This window comes from Morus notabilis, unplaced genomic scaffold, assembly GCF_000414095.1.
Source record: "Morus notabilis unplaced genomic scaffold, ASM41409v2 Scaffold447, whole genome shotgun sequence".
NCBI lineage: Eukaryota > Viridiplantae > Streptophyta > Magnoliopsida > Rosales > Moraceae > Morus > Morus notabilis.
The window spans coordinates 1-12,157 of record NW_010365641.1 but is presented as its reverse complement, the minus strand read 5'-3'; the positions used below and the strand labels follow the sequence as shown (position 1 = coordinate 12,157).

Here is a 12,157-nt window from a genome sequence, read left to right as displayed (position 1 = left end):
CTTTTGGTCCAAGAACGCTTGGATTTTAACGTACCTATATTACATTACAAACTCTTGCAATTGGTTCATTCAAGATCACCAAACGTAGGCCCTAAGGCCATATATAGATGATGCATACAGGAACATTGACCTCAATTTTATAGTATACAATCCCATATAATATAAACTATATGATTCGAATTCCATTTTCGCGATTAGTAGTCCTAGGGGATCCTATTATGAGTACTAGAAATGTCAACTGAGTTGGGCAGCTCAACAAGCACAATGGCACGACATAAAGGATTTTCGGCTAAACACGGCATGGCATGAGGTGGTGGGCGGTACCAACTTATAGTTTTCTCTTCAACTTTTAAGCACGCGGCTTTAACACAATGGTGTGACAATAAGAATGAGCACGAGATGTGTTGGACCTATGATTTTGATAAGCCCTTACTCAGGCAGGTGTATATTAAGAGGAATAAACGGTCTGATTTGGGAGAGATGTGTTTGGACCTATGATTTTGATAAGTCCTTACTCAGACAGGTGTATATTAGGAGGAATAAACGGTCTGATTTGGGAAAGTTGTCTATAGCTTACTGTGAAAGTGTTAGTATTAGTTAGTAACTTACTGAGAAAATTTGTTAGAGGAAAAGTGTATAAAAAGGGGGCAAGGGGGATCGCAAAGGGGTTCGGAAAATAATCAGTGAATTATACAAATCTTAGATACATTCCAGAAAAGGAGGAAGCAGACCCTGAAAGTTCTGCGGATCAGTGTACATGTGTTGATATCAATAAAGTTCTCTAGTAGATTCTTTTCTTCATTTTTCGATCTTTCTTGATTTTGTTTCACCATTGGGTTCAGCTCTTATCATTATGGTATCAGAGCATCGTTTCTGAGTGATTATGGCGACCAGGAAGACGGAGGAGAGATTTGAGGCGGTGGAGAAGGAGATTCAACAAGTCAAAGCTTCAGTGGAGAAAAGAATCGGTGAATTTAGGGCTGAGATGAATCAGAATTTTGCCGATGTCCGTCAGAATCTTGCCGAATTGCGTTGTCTGATGGAGGAGTAAATGAAGTGTTTAAGGCTGACAGCGAAAGCTAAGCTGCTGGCGGAGGATTCCGGTTCAGGCGCCGTCGGGGTTCGAGAAGGGGGAACTAGTTCGGGTAAGGAAGTGGGTCGCGGGTCAAAGGCCGGAACGGAGGGAATTGAGCAAGAAAGAGTTGTGGCTGAACCTAAGGTTTTCAGACTTGGAGATGCTGACCGGAATCGTGAGGAACCACACAAGGGAGGGCAGATCGGACGACCGCCAAGGGAGGTGACTGTTCGCGAGTAGGAACGGCGTAACGGAGGGGACGATCTCGACCTGAATCTGTCCAATTTGCGACGGTATAAGCAGATCGGCGCCGGTTAGGGCTTGGGAGGCCCAGTTCCATGACAAGAAGGACCGATTGGCGCCAAATTCGGCTTGGGGAAGGTGCCGGAGGTGGCGAACGACAATGAGGGGCGTTTGGATTCGCGAGTTGGGGATCAGAATGGCTGGGATCCGCACCGTGAGATGCTAATCGGCGACGAACTGGTTTGGGTGAGGTTGATCTTGGTCGGAATCGGACAAACGCAACAGGGAGGACAGATCGGAGGTGTTTTAGGGGCGGAGGCCTTAGATCTGCTTCTAGGGGGAGTTGGGGTTCTAGGTTTTGGGGAGTTTGACCGAAACTGCAAAGACCCATGGTGGGAGAGGTTGAACGGAGGCGGAAGGCGATCGGAAGGGGGCTGGTTACCTCGGGAGATGGTGATGGGGACTGGGCTGAGATCGGTGATGGAACGACGGCCACGGGATGCGGCGATTGAGGTTGGTTCTCGTGGTTACAGTGTGGGCAAGGTCAATTTTTGCATGTTTGGGTCTAGGTTGCATAAGTGCAACATTATTGGGCCTAATTATGGCTCAATAAGGGTCGGGCCTCAAGATAATGGGGAAATTGGGGCTAATTTGAGCAAGATATGTACTGAATCTTCAAATTTCGGCCTAATTAGTGATGGGTCTGGGTTTTCTGGTACAATTTTCGACCCGGGTGGTAGTGTTTTCAACCATGAGCCTCTAAATTTCTCTAAGTTCAAAGAGACTAAGGCCAATCCCAACGAGAGTTGGAAAAGGTCACCATATTCCTATGCTTCTTGTGCTCAGACAAAGATTTCAGATGCCAATTTCAGAAAAATCAGAGCTACATCCATAAATGTATGTGCAACTGTAGCTAGGAATGGAGAAACTTGTGTAATTAGGGTTGGAATAGGAAAAGTTGCCAATGCTGTAATTGGAGTTGGCGGGTTTATTACCCTTCACTCGGCTGCGATTTCTTGACTTACACCTTGAGGACAAGGTGACTTTTTTGAGGGGGGGTGTAATTGATAAGCCCTTACTCAGGCAGGTGTATGTTAGGAGGAATAAACGGGTTTAGGAAGGGGGGTCTGGTTTGGAAAGGTTGTCTATAGCTTGCTGTGAAAGTGTTAGTATTAGTTAGTAGCTTACTGAGAAAGTTTGTTAGAGGAAAAGTGTATAAAAGGGGGGCAAGGGGGATAGTAGAGGGGTTCGGAAAATAATCAGTGAATTGTACAAATCTTGGATACATTTCAGGAAAGGGGAGGAAGCAGACCCTCAAAGTTCTGTGGATTGGTGTACATGTGTTGATATCAATAAAGTTCTCTAGTAGATTCTTTTCTTCATTTTCCGATCTTTCTTGATTTTGTTTTACCGTTGGGTTCAGCTCTTATCAGATTCCAATCTTGAGCTGGCATGAGCATGATAGAAAGCTTTGGTGGCTAGATGCAACATGACACAAAACACGCATAGGTCAAGTTGATTACGAGCCAACACGACGCAACACGATTGACATCCCTGCACTCACAATGGAATCTTCCTTCCAACAAGCATACCCTAAAATTTAGGAAACAACATGAACTCGTAACATTATTCTACAAAGATTTGCGATGATGAATAAAATTGTTTGCAGGGACATTATAATAATTTGAACATATAATTTATGAAAGGTAACGTTGGTCATCAGTGATCATTGAACTGTCCCCACATGGAAGATTGTGTGATGGTGGTTTCTGCTTGTTGACTTCTTTGGTGCCGGCCATTCTGGACGCATTGTCAGTGCAAAATGCATGGAATGCAACTCATGGCCAGAGGGGAAAAAAAATGTTGAAAAATGGGCTGTCAGGCATGGATTTTTCATGAGATGAATTCAACACAATGGGGTTGTGTATAGCCGCGTTTGCCTCTAAAAAGCAGTTGTTAAATTCAATTGTTGAGACATGAAAGACCCAAAGTCCCAAACCAAACTATAATAACGTTGCTGTCTTCAACTGATTATGCAACTTTTTTTTCCCTAATCCTTTTGTCTGGAAAAGATTTTTTTTTTCTTTTTCTTTTTTAAGTTATAAGTTGTGCTGGCTAAAGTTGACTATGAAAGTCCATGACTTGTTGAGAAAATGACGTCACCAAATATCCAATCCAACTGGAGTTATGAGGCACCAAATTCAATGGGGTTAATGATGTCACCAAAGAACCTTAACTTCGTTCATTAATTGACTTCTATCATCGACTGTACTAATTTTCAAGGATTGTCATGTTTATTGTCCTAATTGTCAACATTAAGCGTTTGCAAATGACGAAAAGTTCACATGCATTGATGCAATTTGCTCTATTATTTTCAGCTTTTTTTTTTTTTTTTTAGTATTTTCAACAAGCTGAGGTCGTTTCGTTTTATCATTCAATGGTTGGTTGAGATTTGAGTTGTATGTTACCTCAATTTTTTAGAATGTAAAATGCATAAGTTGAAAATAACAACTTGATATTTGTTAGCTCACACTTTCCAAATTCTTCAAACAACACCAAACAAAAGAGCAAGAAATGAATTGTAGAAGAGTTTGGCAAAACCTCCTAAGACAAGAGTTCTAACTTGTAGCTTATTTTCTTCTTTGAGAACAGCTTGGAAGTATGGTTATAATTAAGTACCCTACAACTAGTCCTACAATGGTTTGGGCTGTTCCCTTTTCCATGCATTAAACCAAAGAGATGAATAAAAGCCAATCATAGACGGTACTGTTTCACTCTAGAGTTAGGTTGCTTAGAGAAGTTATTAATGCTCGTTTGGTTTACTGATTTAAACCCTGGCTCTGCTCTCTCACAACAAATTTAAATAAAAGAGTTTTTACTAATGGGTTCTCTCATAAAATTTGAATTTGAAAATAAAATCACTAATTTAAATGCGTAAACTAAACGAATAATAAGATAACAAATGAGATGAACTTTAAGAAGTTTTTTTTTTTTTTTTACCAAACAATGAACATATATAAAAACATGTGTGCAAAATTTGAGCATGTATCTACCAGATACTGATTTTACCTGAGGGAGGTTTATCTGATTGGGGTCCCTGCTCTTATCGAGATTTCAAAATTTTTAATTTTATGAAAAATTTTAATTATAGCTCCACTCTGTAAAAATATATAATTGTACTTCCACTTAATAATAGAGAATCCTAACAATGCCTTTACATACTCTACGAATCTTGTTTCCATTTTATATTGTAGTCCTATTGAAAAAATTGCCTGACTCCGTCATTGCATTCAATTTGTGAAAAAATTTCGTAGGAATTTCCTTTGCCGCATGAAAATTAACATTTAACATCCATTTCTTAGCCTTCTCTTTTTCTTTTCTTTTTTTTTTTTTTTTTGATAGTAGCCTTTTTACCTAACTGCCATAGTGATTCTTCGAACGTAATTTCAAACAGACAAACACTGTTGTTCCAGCTTAAAATTAGAGACAAAGATATCTGTCATATTAACTGGCACATAACAATTTTCATGTACTGTTTATTACACGGCGAATAATAAAGCTTTGTGTCCTATCTGCGAGTAGTGTAAATGGGTATTCATTCTTTTTTTTTTTTTTTCTAATTTATCAAAAAGAAAAAAAAAATACAAATAAAGACACTATTGTTATGTCTTATCCTCCTCACCGACATAAATATGACTTTGTAGATAAAACTACAAAGGAAACAAGTTCAATTACCTATTATTAAAGCTATGCAGCTAAAAACTTATCCATTTGTAGTTATGGTATCAAGTATGATCTTGGGACAAATTTTATAAATCCCCCAAATTTTAACTTTTTTTTCACTTTGTTTCTCAAATTTGAAAAATTCGCATTCATTCTCTCAAATTTCAAATCCGTAGTAAATTTGTCCCTTCCATCACTTAAATAGACAATATATATATATATATAGTACAGATTAAGACCTAGTTTAAGCTCAAAACTCTAGCTATTAAACAATAATGTTAAAAACTAAATTAGAACAAAAAAAACAAAATTAGGTGTTTAAATTATTGATGTTATCATTATTTTTTCAATAATTAAAATTTTTAATTCAAATCAAATTTTATTCCTTTAAATTTGCTCTATGTCAGCTTTAAATGGATAGAATGAGAAAATTTGTTAACATTTTGAAGTCTAGGAGTAAATGCTAGCTTTCTAAATTCAAGTATAAAGTGAAAAAGTAATCAAAATTCTATCATTTTTTTTTATGAAAATAGTAGGAAATAGGCCAATATGAAAAATTTAAGAAAGTATATAAGCCAATTTTTAGTTATAGAAATTAATAGGCCATAACTTGTCAAATTATGGTTTATAACCAGATAAGTTATGGACAAACTTGTCAAGTTATGATTCATAACCAGATAAGTTATGGACAATAACTTGTTAAGTTATGGCTCATAGCCAGACAAGTTATAGATGAAAACAATAATTTGGTCTATTTATTAACTTATGTAAACTATTGACTTATTAATTTTAATTCATCTCAAGTCTTGGCCTATTTTCCTCTTTCTCTCTTTTTTTTAAATGGGTAAAATATTTTAAAACATTAGGCATTACATACACCAATTCATACACATAGCGTCTGTTATAATAAATATGGCATTGACAAAAAACCGATTCCATCGATCAGTTAACTCGAATGGAACTCAAGGAAGAAAGAAAATAGTTTGAATTGGACTCCACAAACGGAAATCTCATACTATTACCTTAACATACTTTTACATCAGTATTCACCACTCATTTGGTCACGATTCGTCTCAATTGAAGGGAATCACACAATCAAACTAACAAGGATGTGTGTGTGTGTCTATTAAGGTTAAAAGTCAATAATAGAGCCCATTGGAGACCGTTGGAGAAGGAAAGAACAATCAAACAGACAAGGGCTCAACCATTTAGATATAGGCTTAATGCAATGGAATCAGCAGTGAAGTGACACATCCAAAAGGGGCTGATATATGTATAACATGTCCATACATGTGCAAGTTGGCCCAAACGGAATGAAAAAGAAAATAATGGTCCCACTGAGCTAGATCTCTTCATAGAAGAAACTTCTCACGTGGCTTTGCTAAATGGGGTCCTTTCCCACATGGAGAAAAGGGCCGGTTTTTTTGTTTTTTTTTTTACATGTAAAATAAGGTAGTATTTTCGCCAGTTGCCAATGGATGTGGTTCAGATTATCCGTTTCTGTTAGGTAGCCATTATCTTCAGTGCCAACTCAACTAGGTGCGAAGGCGTGAACATCATTTAATTTTTGTGGGGGCAATTTCCACTGCATATCAAGGACTTTTATTAAAACATTGCTTTCTGTATTCTGTTCTGCTTGGCATTTGGACTACATTTGCATCTGACTCTGTTCTTTGCTTGCTCTTATATCATTGTCATTTCCCTTTTTTTTTTTTTCCTTTTTCTTGAATGTTTTCAGGCTTTTAATTAAGGGGGGTCTTAATTTAATTATGAGATAATGAGATTATGAAATGATTTATAATAAGCTATGGTATATTTGTATGCAAAATCCTTATTAGTCCAAGTCATAATTGAGGAATGTTGTTGCTTTGTGTTGATGTTTAAACTAGAGACAAATTCCATCTCTAAACTAATTTTTAGGTTCCGTTTATCTTACTGATTCGAATTTTCAGTTTTAAATTTCTACAGTTAAAATTTTTTAAAAAATGTTGCATCTAATTTTTTCTGTTACATTTAAAAATTCTTAAAAAATTTCACTTCTCAGCTCAAATTCAAAACTCAAATCCGCGAATCGAACGAAAGCAAGCAGCTCTCCTCTTTTTGCTAAACAGTTCTCACACTAATGCATTGTTTGGTAAGGTAATAGCTAATAAAGGTGAAAAGAAGGTAATGATATTGGTTAATGACTCATGTCCTTGTGATGTGGTGCACATGAGTGAAATAACGAGTGCCGGCAGAGGGACAAACATTGACAAACGAGCGTAATCATAGAAAAGCTAGCCAGAATTGCACAACCAAAAAAGTGAAAAGGTTACTTCCATTGCCCAAGAAATGAAGTCTAAAAAAGTAAAAGGGAAAAAAAAGAAGCATCACTTGCTATTGCTATGCATCATCTGTAACAAAGTCTCATATGACTCAAATTTGACATTCATTCTATTGTTTGTATGACTAAACAAATTCAAATCATGGCCAAAAAAAATTAAAAAAAAAAAACAGAAAAAAAAACACAAAATCATTCAAATCCTATGAACCAGAAAGAGGACAAGTTGGCATTGGCTGGAGGAGAGGAGAGACACAAAGGGTGGGTTTGGAAGGTGTTGGAAAGGAAACTAAGAAAGGCCAACATAAGAAAAATGGAAGAAGAAAAAAGGACAGAAAAACAAATGAGCAACGCTTCCGCACCTGCTCCTAAAATGGGATTGTGTTTTTCAGTTGAAGCAGGCCGAGGTTGGGGAGGTAACAGATAGACAAACTGGGGTGAAATTCAAGGAAATCGATAGATGATATAATAATGACATGTGTTACAATAATGTACACTTGTCAAAACATGTGAAAACACAAAGATGGGAGAGAAAAAAAAAAGGTGGGAATTGGGATATGGGTAATGGGGGTAGTAAAATGCTATATGACAGTAAAACTAAAATTTAAAAAAAAAAAAAAAAAAAAATTGAAATGAAAAGGAAAATATTGACCCTTTTTTTCTTTGGCCATTTTAATTGGACTCAAATGAGAATAATATCTCAGACAGAGACGCTACTAGCACTGGTGGCCTCTGCGGCAGCCAAGTGCACCAGAAGTGGCAGTGATGGCTCCAACCATAGAAGAGGACTTGGCTCCTAAGCTCGAGGCCCTTGCGTAGCTTGCTGAAGCCCCAGCACCCGATGGAGTGAAGTAGGCCCCATTCACAAGCAGATCTCCCTCTGACCTCCAGTTCCAGTTCTTCCACACTCCTGTCGATGTGTCAACTCTCTTTGTCACCTGCATAATAACGTAGTATATTTATTATTATTATATAAACTTTTTTTTTGGAAGAAATATATAAACCTTATTAATGTTACTAAGAAGCATAAAAAACTAATTAATATATGTGATTAGTGATTAGTATCAGTAGTACCTCCTTAGCAAAGCGGTTGTTGGGAGCAGCATATCTGTTGCCCTGGCTGTTGATGGTGGGGTTCGCACTTCCACCAATGGCATACATCTCCCAATGAGTGTAGTCGTTGTTCACCACATGGAAATATCCATGCCTACACCTGTATAATTATTTTCATGAATATTGTAAGAGCTTAATTCCCAATAACTAACTATGTCAGCTAATTATAACACTGCTTTCAATGGCATGGAATTAGTACCTTGGCATTCTCTGAATGAGTCCCTCTCCAAAATGGTTGTAAGCAATGGTGACTTGCATAAGCTTGTCTCTTGTGTATGAGTCACTGTGGCCCAGCAGCATCACCTGTTTTACACCCCAAAAAAAAATTGTCTACTTTATAGCAGCAATAGTAGTGTACGATATAAAATGGCTATTTTGTTGTAGTAAAGGCACCTCATTGTGGTGGGTGAAGTGGTTGTTGGAAATGGTAATTGCGGTTGAGCCCATGACAGCATCAACAAGGCCATCAGCACAGTTAGAAAGTGAGTTGTGATCAACCCAAATGTGGCTTGATCCAAAGATGGAGATGGCATCACCATCCGACATTGTTCTCCACCCGAAATGCGACGGCGAGCTCCGAACCATGGCGTTGCCGGTAGGCTTACAGTCATGGATGTGGAGGCCATGAATGATGACATTAGTAATGAACTGAATGGTAATACAAGCTCCATTGGCAATGTGGACATTGACTCCACGCCCATCAATAGTCTTAAAGCTGTTCATGATGAGTTCTTGCTTCAATTGGATGACCATGTCACGCTTGAACACAATCCACAAAGGCTCCTCCTGGATGACGGCGTGGCGGAGAGTACCGGGCTTCGGGTTGACGGGATCGTCGTCCCGGGGGTCGGTCACCACGTAAAAGCGGCCATCACGACCACCAATGGCGTTTCTGCCGAACCCAATGCCGCAGTCCGCAAGGCGCTTGCGGTTCTTGTGCCAGTTGGGGTCACAGCGCCAGCAATCATCAATTGGGTTACCGGTTGCACATGAGAAGAATCCCAGCTTTCTCCTTTCAGTGCTGTTCGTAATTTCCCTGTCACAACAAAGAGAACTACTTCTTCAATCTTAATTAAGAATTCATATTTCAACAAACAAATTAAGTGCATGTGTTCCTTTGTCACCATTATTTTAACAAGGACTTTCCTTTCCTTCTTATTTAACCGCAATTGTGTTGTGTTTTACCTTAACTTTTATTGCATTACAATACGTCAAGAATGAGTACTACCAAGCAATGTAAATTTCCTATCTTTGTGTCGGTGGTGTTATGCTCTTTCCTATTTTCATTCCATTCCAACGGCTAATGCCAAACAGTGCTTTAGGTGGAATTTTCCCACCAAATAAAAAACATTGACTTTTGTCCATGTGTGTGAAGACATTTTGGGTCCATTGCAAAGTAACGGATAGAATTCCGTTAATTCTGATTTGGACATTCATTGTACTCGTATTTTGTTTAACCCCACTTAACAAGCGTTTGACTAATTAAGTGAAAAATATAATTCAGCAAAAAAAAAATTAAAGTAAAAAAAAACTTAAAGTGAAAAATATAGTACACCATTGCAACGTAAAAAGACCCTATTCAAGATTCTACCAAAATAAAAATAAAAAAAAAACGTCTCACGTACATATCACAATCTCTCCCTAAATTCTTTCAAAAAGAATAATAATAGCACTAGAAAATATACGAGTCAAGGAATTTTCTTTCTTTTTTTTTTTTCCCCCCCTTTTCCTGTTTCTTGCATGTTACCACCACATGTAAAAAGTCCAAAACATCTTTTGATTGAAAACACTTTCTTTTCACACAAAAATCATTCACACCACTGAGAGCGGTGAAAAACAGTTAGGTGTTATATTCACAATATCACACATTTGTTTGTCTGGGCATAACTTCCATACCAAAATTAAGTACTACGGCATGGAAAAAAATGGTTGGGAAATGTGACAGTTTAAGAATTTATATCCGCTAAACACGGATCTATACTAGTACTGGCAAATATAGATATGGGATAGGACCATTTTGTAAGACAAAAAGAAAGTGAGAACCTAAAATGTACAAGGCAAATCATCAAAATACACGTCACAAATCTAGAAAAAAAAAAAATGGGTTTACGTTTATTTCAATTGGGTCAGTTGGGAGGTTATAGATTTTTATTTATTTTAATAAAATTCTAAGATTATTATGAGCTCAATGTGGACTAGAACTACCCCACCAACCAAAAACATCTATTAGAGAATTAGTTCAGAAATGAAATTTAACTAAACTAAAATAAATATATATATATGTATATAGACACACTCACATACATGTATACACACAAATGTAATTAGAGAGAAAAATGTGGAAGAAATAAAGGGACCCACATCTCAACCATTGAAGCAACTTCCTCAGGATCCTCCACTGCGTGCTCATTGAGACCCTCATCAATGTTTCCATTTCTGCGCGAAAAAAAAAAAAAAAAAAACCACCGACAAAAAATCATTAATACCATAAATTACCTATTTCTTTTTTCTTTTTTACTTTTTTCATAAATGATTTTCTAGGAAATCCCATTACTGAAAAACCATTGTTGGGCTCAAAGGTATTACAAAGATAAAACGAATTGGAGACTGACGTGTCACTCGTGGACAGCGAGTACTCTATACGCCATGTACATTGTAGAGAGGGAAAGAGAGAGTACGAGTGTGTGCACAGTGCTCGAGGGAGGGGCACCAAAAGCAGTCACTGTCAGTAAAACCGTTAAATAAAAAAGGCCGTTTCTAGAGAGAGAAAATCGGATTTTTATCTTTTTAATCAAACTACCAAATTGCCCAACGGGATTGTTTTGTTTTCCACAATTCGTGAGGGGTAATTCTGGGAATTACAGGGATTTTCTCTTGTCTAGCTACGAGGTCGATGGGTTTAGTAGTTAATGGGGATTGGAGGAATCCGAAGGAACTAACGTAACGGAATAAACGGTGGAGATCGAACGATCCAGATCTCAACGGTTGGGATTCCTTTTACGGTTAGCTCGTAAACCGAGACGAGAAGAAAAGAACAGAACCGAAAAGTAATCCGACGGTAAGAGGAGCACGAGGGACAAGATTGGACGGTCAAGATTGTTTCGCGTAGAAAAAGAATTAACGTTGGGAGTTTCTTGTTAGGTCGTACAGTACAAAGGCACAGAGAGATTACAGTACCTGGCCGCCATTGTTGAGTTGCTTGAGCTCTGAAGCTTCCCAATTTCTCCTTCGTCCCTGAGAAAACAAACCAGAAAAAAAAAAAGCAAAGATTAAAATTCAAGGTTTATGTAATGACTAATGGGGTTGAGAAACCGCCATTAAAGCTGCTTAAGCTCTGTTTCTCTGTGGTTTAGCTGGAGTAGAGTTAAAAGAGAGAAAGATGAAGAAAGTAAAAGAAATTCAGGCCGTGGAAGTGGAAGAAATCTACAATGTAGCTCAAATTCTGGCTTCAAATGAACGAAAAAGGAAATTTAGAATGGTTTTAGAACAATTCATAACAGGGTAAGGGGAGACTCCGAGACGGGAATTACGCACCAAAAACAGGAACTCATATATATCTATGTGTGTGTGTGTGTGTGTGGGCGGGCGCGCGGGTGTGTATTGTTAAAGTATAAAATTATTGTTGGAACTAACATGTATAGAGAGAGAGAGAGAGAGAGAGAGAGAGAGAGAGAGAGAGAGAG

General features: G+C 37.7%; 1 protein-coding gene across 1 annotated transcript; it reads right to left on the bottom strand.

Moving 5' to 3' along the window:
* Nucleotides 1-7,452: 7,452 nt before the first annotated feature.
* Nucleotides 7,453-11,744, bottom strand: LOC21388114 (probable pectate lyase 1). The gene is made up of 6 exons (XM_010108380.2): nucleotides 11,652-11,744; nucleotides 10,836-10,910; nucleotides 8,868-9,510; nucleotides 8,674-8,777; nucleotides 8,436-8,574; nucleotides 7,453-8,299 (listed from the first exon to the last, which is right to left on the bottom strand). Exons 1-6 carry the CDS (start codon nucleotides 11,660-11,662, stop codon nucleotides 8,078-8,080), a joined length of 1,194 nt encoding a protein of 397 aa, XP_010106682.1. The 5' UTR covers nucleotides 11,663-11,744; the 3' UTR covers nucleotides 7,453-8,077.
* Between the last annotated feature and the right edge of the window lie 413 nt (nucleotides 11,745-12,157).

Bases quoted from the DNA above. Each gene is read 5' to 3' on its own strand.
- LOC21388114 (XM_010108380.2), bottom strand. The intron at 8,778-8,867 runs GTGCCTTTACTA...GGTGTAAAACAG, and splicing joins ACTTCACCCACCACAATGAG to GTGATGCTGCTGGGCCACAG. The intron at 8,300-8,435 runs GTACTACTGATA...GTTATTATGCAG, and splicing joins ACAACCGCTTTGCTAAGGAG to GTGACAAAGAGAGTTGACAC.